The 19,685-nt window shown below is 26.8% G+C and overlaps 1 protein-coding gene across 1 annotated transcript; it reads left to right on the forward strand.

Moving 5' to 3' along the window:
- The first annotated feature begins 10,863 nt into the window (after window positions 1-10,863).
- Window positions 10,864-15,082, forward strand: LOC101493388 (laccase-7-like). Its single transcript, XM_004492333.4, has 6 exons — window positions 10,864-11,117; window positions 12,053-12,204; window positions 12,435-12,676; window positions 12,763-12,888; window positions 13,544-14,515; window positions 14,784-15,082. Exons 1-6 carry the CDS (start codon window positions 11,028-11,030, stop codon window positions 14,912-14,914), a joined length of 1,713 nt encoding a protein of 570 aa, XP_004492390.1. The 5' UTR covers window positions 10,864-11,027; the 3' UTR covers window positions 14,915-15,082.
- Window positions 15,083-19,685: the final 4,603 nt, after the last annotated feature.

A 19,685-nucleotide genomic window follows, 5' to 3' on the forward strand; every position in this document is an offset into this window, starting at 1 on the left:
GGATGAAATGGAAAAGATATTGGTTAAATATCACTATAACTCACATAATTTACGAGGTATTGGGTACAAATCTGAGACGTCAAACATAATAATATCGATATTTATTAGTTAAGTTATTACTTAAGGACTACTGTCATGCAATTTATTTTTACTAACTTTGTAATAAGAGTTTGCAAATATGATTTGTTGTAGTATGTTGAAATTTATCAACCAATTGCGAGTTCGACTTTCGCTAGTACCATTAGAAAGTAACAAATGTAAATATCTTTATAAGTATTAGTATTATCTGGGGCTGGTCCAATATAAAAAGTGGTCTAAATCAAACTTTAATATGAAGTCTATAAAAGTATTTTAATAAATTACTAATTATTTATTTATTTTTTACGCTTTAGAATATAAATTTATTTATTAAGGAATCCAATCGATTTTGTATAATATTTATTTTTTAACTGATTTAGTATTTGTTGAAATAATATTAATTTTAAATAAGATTTTATTACTTTTAGTTCAAAAGATATTAGAATGAAGTCTTTTTATTAAGTTAAAAAAAATTAGAGGTCTTTTTATGAAGTAAAAATATATATATATATATATATTTTTTAAACTAAAATAAGTTTTTTAGTAGCCTTACACTTAGACTAATCTTGGTATTCTCTACTTTGTACTGAGTCGTTGTCCCCACATCTTAAATTCTATTTATTATACTTGAATATTTTATTACATTACATCAAAATTACACTATTTAATTATTTTAACACACTTTTTCACATGGTAAGTATAGAAACTACTTTTCAAATAGGCAGATAAATTTAAAATGTCTTTAGAACTTCAAATTTATTTTTACCCAAACTCATAAACAACTATTACTCATAGAATTACTTAGTGTAATCACATGCCTCACATGAGTGTATATACTAAAATAAATTTAAAAGAAAAAAATATTGAAAGAGTTATTTTTAAAACATACCATTTTCACACATCATTTTCGATGATTGAAAAATGAAAAGGGCAATAATAAATTACTAAAAATAAAGATAAAATCTCTTAGAGAAAATAGTTAGGTTTATTATACTTTTGCATTTTATTTATTGTTCGAGATAAATTACGGAAATGCTACAACTTTTTGGAACTAAAATGACTAAGTGTTTTTCCATCAACAATCATCATGATTTTCATTTGACTAATAATGCTCCTAGGTTTGTGAAAATTCGAAAAAAAATGGTGCGCGAGGCCAAGTAGAACACGTTGAGTGGCAACATGACGGTAATGATGAATGATGGAATAGTCAATTAACCTAGTTCTTTTAAGGCAAAACAACATTGTTTTGATTATTCTTTTATAAGAAAAAGGTAAGCATTGACTTAGTTCGAGTCATTAACCCAATCGAATTATTAATTCTTTATCGAACCACAATAGATCGGAAGGTAACTCCACCTAATTCTCCAACCAGTTCCTAGTTCAACATACCAATTTAAGTTGGTTTTTACAACACTACTATCATTTTGTAGCAAGTGTTGAATCTCATAGTTATGGTAAGCACCTTGATACAACAACCATACATAAACAATAGTCCAAACGTTATAAACAAACTAACAAGAAAAATATATATACAATTGCAAAACTCACAAAAAGAAAATCAAAATACACAAGAAAGTTCATAAAGAAAAGATAACACTCGTCTTTTTTTAAACTCATCTCTTGTTGACAATCGACCTTGTATGATCCTCCAAGAGAAAAACTAAATTTTGGACAAGATATGACATAATCAAACCCATTTAAAATCCTTAATAAATCCGTATTTGAATTAGGAAGAACTCTCGAAGGGACCAAATGCATATAACTATAGTTTACAATAAAATCCACTATTCTATTCGGCCGTCAAATTCAACTATCATTGGATTCCCTAGCTAGCCCAATTCCACAAAGCAAAGCTTGAAACTCTTGAGCCAATAATTCTTCCCACACAAACGAAGATCTTCTCCATTGCCACTTCCAAACTCAATTATCACCTTCAAGCATATACCTAATATGGTAGTAGAAAATAACCCTTAGTAACAAAATATCAATCAATCTATCGTTCTAAAACAAAGTCTCGTGTTCTAATTTCAACTTTCTACCTACATCATCAAAAAGCCTCCACAAACTTAAATTATTACCAACACTCATATGAACTAAATCCAACGACTAAATAAAACTTATGCTATAAACCTCGTCTAGATCATTCATTAAGAATAACTTTGTCCAAGTTGTCATGCGTACTAATAGGATAATAATCCATACCAGAAAACATTTTTTTTCAACCAAATATCTACTAATCCATTTTGCTAATAATGAATTATTAAATTGTTCTAGATTTTTCACCTCCAATCCTACTTTATTCTTTGGTGGACAACCCAAAATATTACCTAATACAAAATTAATTTCAAACTTGACACCAACTCAAAATTTCAAGGTTGAGTGACATTTATAATTCATTTTTTGCTATTGTGGAAAGTTGTTAACTAACCCCAATCACCTAAGATACAATTGGGAGATCAAATAATCTCATTTAACATGAAGGTCAATTAAATGTTCATCATCGATAAATATAAATATATGAGAGTGAGAGAGAGATTTTTCAATCAACTAAAGGAGTGAGAAAAATTTAAAGGTTAAAATTTAATAACATAAAAAAAAAAAAAAGTTGAGAAAATTCAAATTATTTGTTGTTAACACTTGACTTTTTTTTTAGTTGTGGTTGCAATATCTAGTACTCCTTTTGTCCTTAATTATAAGAATCTTTTAGTATATATTAATATATTTGTCTCTAAATATAAGATTTTTATAAATTTCTATGTAAATTAATTTATTACTCTTTTTATAAATATATCAATATTAATATTATCAAATTATTTTATTTTAAAACATAAAAAGTTAACGAATCTATACAAAAAGTAACTTAAAATAGTTATATTATACAAGGCTAATATTTTTTAGGGATATATGCGTAAAAAAGTGTTAAAGGATCTATTGGAGGGGGTAACCATCCCAAATTTAGTTAACCGTCTTCTTTAGCATTGACTTTTTCACATATAAAAGAGATTAATGATTTTCATAAATAAATATGAATTTTATACATGAAAAGTTATTATTCTAAGTTGTGAAGCTTATTTTGTCTTATTGCAAAAGCCTGCCAATCAAGTGTGATAAAATATGAATGATTTGCCTAAAAAATAATCAATGATTATGCACCCTACAATGCAAGACGATCAGGAAATATTCTAAACAATTTCCTCTTATTTCGATATTAATTTTATCTTTAGGTGTAAATTCAGTATTTACTCACTTAAACGACTTGTAGATAATTACAAATAAAAGTAAATCAACATACTCGTAAAGATAAACAAGCGGAGTATAATAATTTAAATACACAATCAACGCCACCATAAAACCATATATTAACATAATATCACATATTAGTTGAACATGCATGACAATGCTACTATGCAAAACAAAATCTACTTCAGTAGTGTGAATCTTTTTAACTTCGAGTTTATGAGTAAAAAAGTCACAAATTGAAGAATCTCGTTGTAGTAATTTAATATTTAACAAAACGTCTCAACATTGTCCTGCCTTTATATAAAACTTTCCTACTAATGTCTTATCCAAAGCTAGACCAATCTTGTATTTTAATTTTATCACAAACAACCCCAAATATACCCTTGGGTAACGGAATATTCATCATCATGAACATTATCTAGTATACCTCTGTGAGTGAAGATACTTCAATAGTAATCAAATAATTAAATTAAAACATTATATTCATACCATCGTCGGTAAAAAAAAAAAAAAAAAAATCCTAGTAACTAACTCATCAGTAATTACTAAACTATATTAATATTAAAACTTAACCAATCAATATGATCTGATCAACATAAGAGATCATTGTGGAACATTTACTAAGTTGGGCCAAATGTTTAGTCGATTATAAATCATCTTGATCGATTATCTACTAAATAAATCCATTAATTTTGATATAGTTTTTCTTAAAAATTCAAAATCAAAACATAAATTTTATAATTTTTGTTTTTTTTTCTTTCTAAATTAACATATTATTATCATTAGACGTAAGTATTATTTCAATAATTATCGACTATCACCTCAGATAATCACATCGACCACTACCACTATTACCAACCACTCCCTTAAATATTGACCACATCCATCATCACCAAACACTCACCTCTTATCATTGCCATCACTACCCACCTACCTCCAACGATCACCACCACTATGTCCGACAATCGCCATCACCATTCATCACCCATCGCCACCACCAGCACCAACCACCAACCACTCACCTCCCACCATCACCGACAACCGCCGACCACCATCTTCAATTGTCTCCATCATCACCATCCACCAACCTCTGAACCATCAACAACACAACAAACCACTCACCTCTTATACAACCACCACCATCGACCATACACCTTCGACCACCACCACAATCTCTGACACCCGCAACCACCATCTTCAACATCTGCTACGATTACCGATCACCATCTCCTACTAACCCTCCACCACTACGATCATCATTGGCTGCAGTCTAATCACCACCTCCAACTATCAACTATCTTTTTTGACTACTCTAACTGCTTTCAACGATCGATTACTACTCTGATAGTCATCTTCTACGACTACCACTTTCAACCACTATTACTAAAATTATTATAATTACATAAATTATAATTTTATAATATTTAAATTATTTTAAAATATTTAAAAAAATTATTTTTATTGTCAATATTTTCTTTTACTTAATAAATTCATAATGAACTGAACTAAAATAAAGTGATTTAATTTAAATAAAATTAAAAATTAAAACTCAATTGAGAGTTGAAATTTAATATTAAAAATTAAAAATTTATAATTAAAATTGGAAAGTCAAAATTGAAAGTGCTTTTAGTTTTTAAAAATGGAAGAACATAATAAAATAAAGAACCACCACGAACGAGCCTAGAACATTTAATCAATCAACTCATGCTTAGAATTAATCTTATCATTAATATCACTCAATAAATTAACCCTTACTACACTAGGCTATTATATGATTATTGGTTAAGACTTTATATTAATTGTCGAGTTTTGTATTCAAATACTCCTTTTTATTTATTTATTTTCTTAAATGTCTTAGTTTAAAAATTATTTTTTTAAATGTCCTATTCTTTTTTTCAAGTAGGAGGTCGTTCCTTGTGGAAGCGACCACCTGAAGACCAATTTTTTGAAACTCAATAAAAGGTCGTTCCATGAGAAAACGACTTCTAATTGAGTAATTTTTTTGTTGTTCTTATATTTTAATATTTATTTATTATTATAGTTATTAATTTAATTATTTAAAAAATAAAAATATTAATCATAAATTAAAATAAAATACATTAACAAATTATAATTTGATACTTACTAAATTTGCTACTTACCAAATCGGACAATTTGCTAATAAATACATTAATCAATTTGCTACTTACCAAATCAAACAATTTACGATTAATCAATTTGTTATCAAATTGTACAATTGATTAAATTTTTCGTTAATTTTCTCATTTAATGGTAAAATTAATAATTAATCACAAATTGCTAAAATTAATTTTCTCATTAAATATGATTTGATAAATTGATTAATTTTTCATTAATTTACAAATTGATTTAATATCAAAAAAATTGATTCATGTGATTGGTAAATTGAATCTGCATTACCTTATTTGTTTTGTCACATTTATTCAACTGCATTAATTTTAATATATATATATATATATATAAGGCATATCAAGTGAGAACTCATATTTATTGTGAGAAACGAGAACTCTTAATAATAACCATTTGATTTGATTAACGCATAAGATTAAATTACTAACTAAAGATGTTATGTAATTGTATCTTCATCTAATAACTCTTTGATTTATAATATCCCTAAATTTATTCTTTCCATTTTCGTAATAACTCGAATTAAAAGTTCATTTATAAAGATATTATTTTTATATTTTTTTGACTCAAAGATTTAATTTTTATTAAACCAGCATTTTTATTGTTTATTATAATATTATTATAACTTCCAAATTTCAATCCTTATTATTGTAACTTCCAAATTTATTTTTATTTCAAGATTATATGATGTAATAACTTTTTTTTTATTTAAGTATTATTAACTTAGAATTAACTATTATAAACAATTTTATTAATAAATCATTAATTTGTTTATTGTAATAAAACCGTGAGTGTGGCTAGTTTGAATTATGATATTTAAAATTCGATTTCTACAAGTTCTATATTTAATTTTAAAAATTAATTTTCAAGGGTTTTTTGGAAATAAAAAAAAAAAGCATATTTATTTTTATTAACAAAAAACGATGATTGAATAGTAGTTTTTTATTTTGATAAACAATAAAAACACAATTTTAATAAAATTAAAATTTTTTAGTCAAAAAAATATATAAATAAAAATAAAATTATTAAATAATTATATCTCACAATTACTGGAATGAGTTATATTTTTTAGATACAACATTTATGAGTTTTTAATTTAAATTATTACAAAAATAGAAAGAAAATAAATTTAGAAAAAAATATCCCATATAGTATCCAAGAGTTATTGGATGATTATACAATCACATAACATCTTTAGTGGGTAATTTAATCTTATACGTTAATTAAATCCAATTGTTATTATTAATAGTTCTCATTTCTCATAATAACTATCAATTCTTACCGGATACGCTCCCTATATATATATATATCATACGAATCAATTTTTTAAATATATTAAGATAAAATCAGGTAATATATTGTATACTAATGATGGTTGATGAAGTAATATATTCAAATATGATGTATTTTTATTGTTAATTTAATGTATTTCGTTCATTTTCATGTTATTAATGTAAATTTCTTTTTTATTTAATTGTTATTATTATTTAATTTATTTTTTTTAAATTTATAATATAATTTAATCATTTTAATTATAATAATTTTTAATTATAATAATAATAATAATTAAAATATAAAATTTATTTATAATTTATTAATGTATTTTATTTTAATTTATTATTAGTATTTTATTTTTTAAATAATTAAATTAATAACTCTAATAATAAACAAATATTAAAATATAACAAAAAAAAAATTATTACAGTTAGAAGTCGTTTTCCCAGAAAACAACATTTTATTGAGTTTCAAAATATTCGTCTTCAGGTGGTCGTTTCTCCAGAAAACGATCTCCTACTTAAAAAAATAGGATATTTAAAAAAATAGTTTTCAAATTAGGACATTTGGAGAAATAAATAAATAAAAAGAGATATATTGATAAAAAAACTCATTGTCGAGTTTTGTATCCAAATCTAACTATTCCTGATCAATCATTAAAGTTATTATTTAAGATCATAATTAAACTATTTATCATTTCTGATTATTACTTAATTAATGATAAATTATTAAACCTAATTGACTGTCTTTACAAAATTACAATAGATCATCACTTAATTTATTTTATGGGTTTTAGTACTCCTCTAATCAATTATTATAATCATCTAATTAATCGACTATTTAATCACTAATTGATTAACCTATTGATCTAATATTTTAATCACGTTAATTATTATCCTATTAACCTTATCAATTAACAGACCAAAACAGTAGATGCAAATTTAACAAAATTCACAACAATTATCATCAACTTATCAACCACAATTAAAAATGTCAGTTAACACATAATATTAAAGGTAGTTAAAATTACTTACGATTAGGTGGAAGTTGTTAGGTTAATTATATTAATAGCACTATATAAAAGTGCATCATACTCTAATTGTAAAAATAATTATTCAAAATAATTCATTCAAGTTTTATTTTTCTCTTTAGTTATTTCTCTCTTTTTTGGTGTCAACTATGATTCTTAACATGGTATCAAAGTAATAATAATTATTCCACTATATTTTTTTTCCAAATTTTCTTTATCTTTTTTTCCTCATTTTGAATCCGAATTTGTGATTCTTTTTCAACTTGATTTTATAATATTTATAGATTCAAGATTGAAGATGCTTTAGTGATATATTTCACTATAATTTCATTCTTTTTAGCCATTGTTAGCTTTCTCTTTGTGCATCTACCATATGATAGTAAAGCAATTACCATTTTCTTTGTTTTTTTTACCATATTGTATTAAACATTTCTCATTCTCTTTGTGCTTCTATCATATTATGGTTAAACTTTGTTGGTCACATTTGACATTTGAAGATCTAATATTGGAATTCTTGATATTTATATATTTGAGTGAGTGTCGTGGAGACACCGAAAGATTTTCAAGTTAGCCCAAAATAGATCAAAGATTTCGACTAGAGTTATGCACTTCGACCGCTACCACTTTCTACATGAACTTTATTGTTTAGCTGAAGTGGTTACGACTTGTTTTTATTTATTTTTTCTTATAATTTTATTTCATTAGTTTCATTGTATTTTTCTGTTTCTTGTATTGCTTTTTCCAGCGGGGACTATTAGAGGTAGTTAAAATTACTTATGGTTAGATGTAAATTGTTAGGTTAATTACATTAATAGCACTATATAAAAATACATCATACTCTAATTGTAAAAATAATTCTTCAAAATAATTCATTCAAGTTTTATTTTTCTCTTTAATTATTTCTTTCTTTTTTAACCTTAACGATGATTTTAATGCATAATGCAACAATCATAAACATCTGTTAATAATTCAATGCATCCTTTGCAAAAAATACAATAATTCAATACATAGCTTATTCTTGTTGTCCCCGCAACCATTATTAATCAATCAGTTATGGTCGTACAAGAATTGAAAGATAAAAGAGTTTAATGTAACTTTGCATTCATGAAAATTGACATGAAAGAAAAAGGGAAACAGTATACTCAATTTAGATCTTTGACTCTATTTATCTGAGATATTAGAAGTTTGATCAAGTACTCAATCGTTTGTTACATTAGAAAATATTTGTGTTGATAAACGGAACTACATGATAAATATCTATATGCTAACGTGGCACGTGTGTGGGCAGTGTGGCAGTTGCATTTGCCAACATGTAACATGATGACACAAACGTTAGTATTAAATTTTGTCTAAAATGTAACACTTGATAAAAATAAAAAAAGCAACATGACTGTAAAACTATATCACCCTATTTTTCTAGTTTGTCTTGACAACATCTTCATTGATATCTTCAATTTTAAAACAACTTGTATCAACAACTTCATATTTCAATTCATTTAACAAATTTGTGTTGACAACTTTATTTGACTCTAGCACTTGGTCATTTTTACAATATTTTGACATTCTTATACAACTTGCCTGATAGAACTTGATATCTAGCCATTATTGTGGATGTACGTCTTTTAGTCAGCATTAATGTATCATTATTCGTTGACTAATAACTCCAAACTTATACACCGCTTGATTTGTTGTTGAATCATATCTAACTCACCCTCATATTATTGGGTTTGATACGTATATGTAAATGGTTGGTATAGTTCGTTCGAATATATTAATTATTATATTATTTTAAGTTTTATATTGAACTTATCTCTTTTTTTATAGTAAAATTGTCTTGTAAAATGAGAGGTGTATCTTTTTATGAACTATATTATAGAGTATTATCTCTGATTCATGTGAGACTTTTGATTTTTCAATATATATTAAAATGAAATATTGAATTTTTTGTCTTTAACGTATATCATCATGAGCATTTACACCATATCTTTAGTAAGCAATACCAAAAAAAAGACCATAACCTAATCATAGTAATAAGATGTATATGTTCAAATTGAATCATATTAATTAAAAGTATGAGATTAATTGTTATGCATTATTAAAATATGAGTTTAATTGTTATGCATTGTTAATATAAAATGTTTATTTTTTATACTGTCACCACATAACAAACTTAATGAAAATGACTTTAGTTATAGCTTTGATAAAAGTTGAATATTTTTAATGATCTAATGAATATGATTGAGTGATAGTATAAAAAAATTACATTGACAATGTATATTATAAATTAAATTCTTAAAATATTTAATCACAGCAAATATAATTTTTATTTTTATTTCCTTTTCTTGTGTCCTATGTATTTGTTCTATTAAGTCCTGTTGGAAATAACTTATGATCACCAATGCCACCAAAGTCCAAGATGAGGACCAGGCCTATAAAGGGGCAAATATATATATATATATATATATATATATATATATATATATATATATATGAAAGAAAGACAAGCATCACGTATTCACGTTCAAAAAGGTCTGCCATGCTTACAATACTAAGGTTAATTTTGACTTATTATATTATTTTATTTGCAAGGGTGTTGTGCTGACCAAATCTTCATTTGATGCAAGAGTAAATTAATTAACAAAATTTAATAACAATTTGCATTATTTTATACCAATAATAATATTTAATAAGTAAACTCAAATTGATTATGAAAACAGTGACTAAAATCGATTATAAAGTGATTAAAATTGGTTATGCGGTGATTAAAATTTATTTTAAATGATTGATATTGTAAAATTGATTTTAATTAAAAATTAGTCGAATGTAAAGTGATTTCTATTTGGATTTTTTTGGATTAAAGAATAAATTTTAGTGTATAAATCATGTTTGGACTCAAAAATTAAAAATTATAACTTTAAATTAGAATCAATTATACTTAATAGTACTCAAATAAATTAGAGTCAATTCTACACCTTTAAAATTAAATTAATTAATTTTAACTCCTAAAAAATACGACTGAAAATGCACTCGGTAGTTAAATTGGATTTATAGGAGAACACACAAATTGGTCCATGGCTATATATATATATGTTATATATGTAGCCTTGTTGTAGTGCAAAAGGAAACAAATTTGGCCTTTACATTCATGATTAACTAAAACATCTAGGGATCTTTTTCTCACAACTATACAATCATTAGTTGATTTCAGATAAAAGGTTCTGTTTCTATCTTCTTGTTTCTCCAGGTTGGTCACACTAACATGAAGATTTTAATGTTGTGGCTAACGTGGGTTGCTGTAATTTTATCTACTTCTATGGCTTCTGCTGCTACAGTGGAACGTACTTTCATGGTAAGGCTTTAATTTGATGTACTATAGTTGTGTTGTGAGTACTTATTTTTATTTGTTTTTCTTTTTATTTTGTATCGATTAAGTCTTGCATGACTTTTAATTTATTCATCTTTCACTTCTACTCATTTCTCCTACTAGCTTAAGAAAATCAATCTCCTATGTCAGTCTATAGTAATAGCAGCTACGGGAGATGGTTGTGGTTAAAAAGTATATATTGTGACATAAATCATGAGGGTTGGTCTAATACAAAGTAGGATTTAAAATAATATTGTACGTACGATATTATCAAGTAAAAAATTAAATTTTAATTATAGTAAAAGTGAATGAAAGTTGATATTTTTTAATAATAAATAAGTATCAATGATTAAGAAATTAAAGGTTTTAAACAAAATAAGAGTAAGCATTAACTCAACTCTTAATATCTCTTAGCTACCAATTCGATTGACTAAGAGATATGTAAAGCAAGATTTCATCCATATGTCTTTTGAACCGACCTAATAAATTTGTGTTTTAGTTCTTATACACCTATAAAAATAAAATTGAATAAATATTAAATTAGGAATCGACCAATTTGCTCATTATAGTTCATCGTAGTGTGCAATAAATTTTTCATAATCGAATTAAATCAGGATGAACCGTAGTTATTTTAATCAATTCATTTTTTGATGAACCGTAGTTATTTTAATTAATTCATTTTTTTCTTATAACAAATGTATTTTATGCTTATTTTTTATTCATTTCTCATATTTTTGATGAAAATTCATTTATTAGCTATCTAGTTCAATTATACTTCAATTGATTGAACTATTAGAACTAAGGTCTAGATATCTCATCGGTTTGATCTCCAATACAATCCAACTTTTTAAAACATTGCTTGATGTACACTTAATTTCATAATTTCTATGTTTGTAGTATTAAAATTAAATCAATTGCAGGTTCAAAACAAAACTATCACACGATTGTGCCATAAACAAATTATTGTCGCAGTTAATGGACTTTTCCCTGGCCCTAAGTTGGAGGTCAATGAAGGTGACTCTGTGATTGTTCACGTATTCAACGATTCACCCTACAATTTAACAATTCATTGGTAAGAAATTTGATTAATATTTTAATTTATGTGATAATATTAAATTTTTCAAACCATAGGCATTAGGCTCCTTATGCACGCATCATATTTCCATTAAATTAATTGCTTGTAAAGAAAAACAGAACAGAACAGAACAGCAGCATAAAAAATCAGAGAAACTTCACTAGAATTGATCTTCTTGTTAAAAATATTAATGGCTAATTGTTGATAAATTTTGGAACTACATAAAGGCATGGAGTATTCCAACTATTTAGTGCATGGGCAGATGGTCCTGAATATATAACCCAATGTTCAATTCGTCCTGGACATAATTATACTTACAAATTCAATGTGACACAACAAGAAGGAACATTGTGGTGGCATGCTCATGCATCAGTTATACGTGCAACTGTTCATGGTGCTATTATCATTCATCCTCGTTCGGGTCAATTTCCATTTCCTAAACCTTACAAGGAAGTACCAATAATACTAGGTATTTGCTTTTTCTTCTCTTTAATCTCATCTGTCTTAATTAAATTATCAAGAAAATGTTTTATTTTACATTTGTCTAACACACAGGTGATTGGTATGATGGAAATGTTGAGGAGATTGTCAAAAAAGAACTCGAAACTGGCGACAAGATACCGTCTGATGCTTTTACTATCAATGGCCTTCCTGGAGATCTTTTCAATTGTTCCAAAAATCGTATGCTGCTTTTTTTACTCAATATGTTGCTATTGTTGTTTCTCCAATTTTTTATAAACATTTAGTAATATATTACTATTATAAAATATTATACAACCAAAAAATTATGATTAATTAAATCTCAAATTAACATTAATTAATTAATTATATTAATATAATATTTTGTATTATACTGAAAATTTCTAAAAGAGAATTATAACTTGTCATTGGACTTCTATGTAGCTAAAAAATATTATAAAAATGAAAATGATATTCACTAGCTAGTACAAACATGTTCTTATCACTAATTTGATAAATTATATTTTTTACGAAAATACATTTTTAAAGAAATACATATGGAGGTGAGAATATAAGTTTTTTTTTTTTTTTATTGATTCTCCTAAGTTTTAAGATGATCACTTAGGTTAATATTATATGATTCAACAATTATTTTTTTTTTAAGAGGTCAACAATTATTTCTTTAATTCATAGTTTATAGAAGAAACATCATATGTTTGTCAAAAAAAAAATAATAACATTATAATAAAGCAAGTGTTCAAAACCTACTATATGAATTTAGTCACACAAAAAAAACTTATGATTGGAATAAATAAATGTTGTTCAACACCTAATATTGAAATAAATATATTCTATCCACATTTTGGGCATATTTTAGAGACATTCAAGTTGAAAGTGAAGCAAGGAAAAACCTATCTATTCCGAATGGTCAACGCTGCACTAAACAACAATCTTTTCTTCAAGATAGCCAATCACAAGTTCACAGTTGTAGCCATGGATGCTGCCTACACCGATCACTATATCTCCGACATACTCGTCATCGCCGCCGGCCAAAGCGCCGACATACTTTTCACCGCCGATCAACCCAAAGGTTTATACTACATGGCTGCATCTCCTTATATTGTTGGGGAACCAGAACCACTCATCGACAAAACGACAACCCGGGGCCTTGTCGTTTACGAAGGTTACAAAAAATCAACAATAAAACATAAACCTTTGATGCCAATACTACCGTTCCATGACAACACACCAATAGCTCACAAATTTTTTAGCAGCATAACAAGCCTTGTGGGGGCCCCATATTGGGTCCCTGTCCCACTTGATGTGGATGAGCACTTGTATATCACAATTAGCATTGGTTTACAACCATGTCCTATTAATGCCACGTGTACAGGTCCACTCAAACAAAAATTTTCAGCTAATATGAATAATGAATCTTTTTTGCTTCCAATTGGGAAAGGATTCTCTATAATGGAGGCATATTTTTATAATGTGAGTGGCTTGTATACTACGGATTTCCCTTATTACCCTCCAAAAACTTTTGACTTCACAAACCCGAAAATATTTTTGGATGCGAATGTTACATTTGCGCCGAAATCAACCAAGGTGATGAAATTCAAGTTTAATTCGACGGTGGAGATTGTGTTTCAAAATACGGCAATTTTGAATGCACAAAGTCATCCCATGCATCTTCATGGTTTGAATGTTCATGTTTTGGCTCAAGGGTTTGGGATTTTCGATTCTACTAAAGATAAACTAAAGTATAATTTGGTGAACCCTTTAATTCGAAACACGGTTCCTGTGCCAGTTGGAGGATGGGTTGCTATTAGATTCCAAGCAAATAATCCAGGTATGTATAATTAAGTATGTAAGATTAGTTTACTACTAGAAAAAAAATTAGTTAGTAAAATAAATTTAGAGAAATAATATAAAATGTATCTCTAATTTCATGGCTAAATAAATTTAGTAATGAAAAAAAATTAGTGATGATGGGTTTATATTTTTTGTCTATAATTTCAGTCACTAATTTTTCTTTTTTAATAATGATTTTAGTAAGGTAATTTAGAATCTAACTGAGATAGCATGTACTAATAATTTCTTCAATGTTTTATTTTTAGGGGTATGGTTTATGCATTGTCATGTGGATGATCATAACCTATGGGGACTAGTCACGGCTTTCATAATTGAGAATGGACCAACACCTTCAACTTCTCTTGGTCCACCACCTGCTGATTTGCCTAAATGTTAATTGGCTATATGCTAGAATGCTGATGTGATTATCACAAATCAAAGTCAAGTCTCCCTTCTCCCTTTTTTCTTTTGATTAATCAATTGGTCAATGTTTCAGAACAAAATTAATTGATCATATTTAATATCATCTCTAATGTTACAATCCATCATGGATAGTTTAATTCCATTTTGCCAGATCACTTTAAGAATTCAGTATACGACACAATTTAGTACACATATTAATATTTAATTTTTATTTTAACTTAAATAATAATTATTCGAGTATTTTTAATTAGTATGCAAGAAAATTGTTAAAAATATTAAATAAATAGAAAAGAACAAATATAATTTTTTGTTGCATTAGATGAAAATTAACAAGAAATATATGACAATAGTGACTGGGTTTATTAAAAACTGATTATTAGTTAAAAAAATAAATAAAAATTTTGATTATAATAATTTTAATTAATTAATGGTTGTTAATTAATTAATTTTATATTTATTTAAATTAAAATTTAAGCGTTAATTATGTTAAATCACTAAAAGACTACATAAATTTGAGTTGAGAGAGAGATCAGAGTACATAAATACTTACAATACTGAACAAATTAGTAAGCTAATTTATGTGTATTCTAAAATTATAATCTCAATTTAGAGGGTATAACTATAACAAGAAGGCATAAACAAATTAGTAAATTAATTGATTTAAGCCCAAAAATAGATAAATAAGATGTGGGAGAAAAATTATATATGAGTCATTTTAGGTCCATTACTTATAATTTTTTTTTTATTTTTTTTTACTAATTTACAATACTTTATTAAAAAATAAACAAACACAACAATTTCATGCTCTTCTTCTTTAAACTCAGAAAAATTGTCCATCCAAAAATATTTTATTTATTATTTCAATAAATTAAATGATTTATATATTGTAAGTAATTTAAATGATTTATTTATAATATTTAAATAATTTTATATAATTTTATGAATTGGATGGATTTAATCTTCAATTGGTGATTTAATTGGACATTTTTAAACAATTTTTAATGGATTATTAAATAAATTAATGAACTATTAAGATCAATCCATTACAATTCAATCCATATTCGATCCATCTATTTTGGCACCTCTAGATTTGAAAAATATTTTATAAAATTAAAGTAAATTTAAATATTCTTATTTATAAGATCGGGATAAATGGATTAATGGACCTTTACGATCAATCCATTGCAATTCATTTCATATATATTTGATCCATCCATCTTGCCACTTCTAAATTTGAAAAATATTTTATAAAGTCGGACTAAATTTAAATATTTATATTTACAAGAATCAATTTAAAATTATCCTACAAAGTCAATTATCATTATGATTTCTAAGAACGTTTTACAAAATTGAAGACTAAATTGAAATATTCTTAGAGACTATTTTAGGGAGTTTACTTTAACTTTTTTTTAGTTTAATTGTACTTGTAGTCATTTATTTTAACATATTTACAAAAATAGTCTCTTTATTTTAATATCAAAGTTTTTGGTCCCTCTATTTTTATATTTGTTGTATTTTTTTGTCTCAGTGCATAATTTTACACTAAAAATTGTGACTTTTAATTTACAAAATGGTGTTTTTGTTTTAAAATTTATATTTTGTAATTATATTTAGAATTGGGACTACGAAACACTATTCATAGGGCTGAAACTTACAATTTTATAGGTCAAAATTTTAATTTGATGTCAAAATTGCACCAAATGTAAAAAAAAAAAAAAAAACCAAAAGTTTGATTTTAAAATAATGAAATTATTTTCATGAATATATTAAAATAAGAAAACCAAAAATACAATTAAATTTTTTATTTTTTAAATGTCTATATTTTTATCCTCCACTAAAAGTTGGAATTATAAAAAAAAAATTGATTGACGACATACACCAAAGTATAAAATACATAGTCATTCATTAAAAGAAACTATTTATTTAATATCATACCACAAATTTCAAAATATACATGTGTAACTAAAGTATATCTTCTTTTTAATAAAAAAAATCATTTTTTTTGTCGTAACTCTCATATTCTTAAAAAAATAAAATTTAGATTATTTCGAGTTCAATTAAGTAGAACTTAACTACTAAAAACTATTTCAATAAAAAAATTATTCTAATAAATTTGAATTTAAACTCGAATTTTCATCAACAAATTTTTGTTTACTAGATAATTTTTTTTAGTCAAATAATACAATAGCTAGATTCACACCTATTAAATATAAAGAAATATAAAATCTGAATACAAAGTCAAGATCATACATATTGCAACTAAACTATTTTTACATGATTAAAATACCATCGACATGTGTTATTACATGTTTCTTTATTATATGGTTTAGAAAAAAAAGTTAAAAGTACATTCTCAAAATATTTGAACCAGTCTCCCACTATGTGAAAACCTTACTCCAACGGTTACTTCCACTCTGTTTGGGAATGGAATGGAAACAAACAGAACAACAATCATGGAGAATCCGCGTTACTGCCAAAGCCAAACATTTCAACTTCCGATTCAGATTCTCAGCTGCAACTTACCCATCCACTCAAACCCTCTCCTTCTTCCGCTTTTCCATTCTCCTCAACCTTCCTCATTTCCTTTTCACTATCACTTCAAACCCCATAAAACCCAAACGACCTAGTTTCATCACCACCAAAATCAAGAACTTTTTCCACAAATTTCAACCCAAATTTCCCATTAAGAAACTCAGCATTGCTCCTAAGACTAGGAAATTGTCAAATCTTTCATATTTAATGGAATTGCAAGACAAGGTTGGTATTGGCAAGGAATGTTATGTGAGGATTGTGATGATGGTTGCTTCTTTGGGGTTTTTTGTTGCTTCTCTTCTACTCAAGAAATTCAAGATGGCAAAGGTTATGAATTTAGCAGCATTGCTTTTAGTTGGGGCAGTGACAATGGTTTGTTACCTGTTTTATTATAATTATATTAATTATAATTATTGGGAATACATGGGAAGGTCTCTGTGTAATAAAATGGGTAATCTCAAGTTAAGAGTGTGATTATTGTTTCCGGTTCTATTGCTTAAATAATATATATGGAATTTAAACTTGTTTCTTTTTTCCTTCCCCTAGTAGCAACATATTTGTATGTTTCAAATTTAAATTATTAATTCCCTCACTTTATTATTTATATAAAACAGACTGCGTAGAAAAGAGAAAAACAACTAGAACAAATCTTGCATAGAATGCTGTACACAAGGAATAAAGATAAAGAGATTAGTGGATAAGGATTGATTGGCTATTGAAAAATGAATGACATTATTATTTTCCATAAGTTTAGTTGGCTGCAAATATTCTCCTAAGCTCTTGCTGTCAAAGTTATCAACAAATGGATTATTGGAACATGTTTAGACTAAATTACTGAATACTTCTTGGACTTTAACCTCTGCAAGCTGTTACAGTCTACCATGGAATTCTAGATTCATTTCATCCCACATTGTTTTTGAAAATCTGTTAAATGATCACATCGACTATTGGGTTAAACAAACTTGATTACCTGCATGAATCTGCTTAATAGTGGGCATACTTGAATAACTATCTTTAAACATTTGCATACTCCTCTATTTCCATGTTATGATTCTGGTTTGATCTAAGTCAATAGGACACAACAGAATTCATAGCATGAAATGTTTTTGGTTTACAATCATTTGTAACGGTTTTAAGCCAAATGGATTATTCTCTTTTTTTTGTCTTGTTAAAATGCAAAACTTTGAGTTTCATTTATGCTGCTTCTTAATATTGATTGGAGAACAGACCTTCACTAAATGCTCATAGACAAGGGTAGACCGATCATAAACATTTCACATTTTTTCTGCACTTTACAGATGATGCTTTTTTATTGGTGCATTTTAATCTAGTTTGCTTAGGAATGTTTGTGTGTGTTCTTTTGGCATTACCAACTCTTCAAGTGTCTTTTTACCCATGGTTGCAAGTCTAAACTTTGATGTTTTAAGGGATTAGTGGGCACAGAAACAAACTCAAACTTAATTGTAAACTGAACATTTGACTAGTGTCAAAGGATTGCTTGCAAATATTGAAATTGAGTGAGCAATTACTTGTTGTACAACAAAAAGATGAAACAAAAATTGTGCAGTATCATTTGCAAGCCAACGACTACATAAAGCAATATTATTAAGGGCAACAATATACACAAAATAAAAATGAATAAAGACCCTATAATGTAAAGTGCTTATTCTTCATTCTTTGCTCCAAGCTTGAGGAAACTCAGTTCCAGGAAATGATCATGCTCCTATGGAGCATTTAAGCGAAGCGCAATACCTGCGTGTGGGAAACCATGATCGAAACTTCTCATGCAGTCATGACAAGGGTATCCCACCTCTGGTAGACAAAACTCTTTCAATTTCGTAGTGTGGTCAACCTGTCCTCTAATAACCATACAACCTAGCTGTAGATGCAGCAGTATTGCAAAAGTGGATCCAGTTTGGTATTCGGGATTCCAATGACAGATCTGTAGCAGTTTATTCTTCTTGGTTCCAGCTGCTTACGAGTGTGAAGAAGGGTGAAGCTTTTTGTTTACTACCAGCTCTCAAATGGTGCAGTGATTTAGGTTTCTATAATACCATTTTTGAATTCAATTCACAATTGGTAATATTGGTAACAGACACTTATGAAATCAATAGAAAGGATATTTCTGAGTTTGGGACCATTATGAGACAAACAAATATGGTTGCTCTCTAGTTAGCAAGAGGAGTAATATCTCAGGCTAACTACCAACCAAG

Source organism: Cicer arietinum, chromosome 3 (genome assembly GCF_000331145.2).
Source record: "Cicer arietinum cultivar CDC Frontier isolate Library 1 chromosome 3, Cicar.CDCFrontier_v2.0, whole genome shotgun sequence".
In the NCBI taxonomy this organism is placed as follows: domain Eukaryota; kingdom Viridiplantae; phylum Streptophyta; class Magnoliopsida; order Fabales; family Fabaceae; genus Cicer; species Cicer arietinum.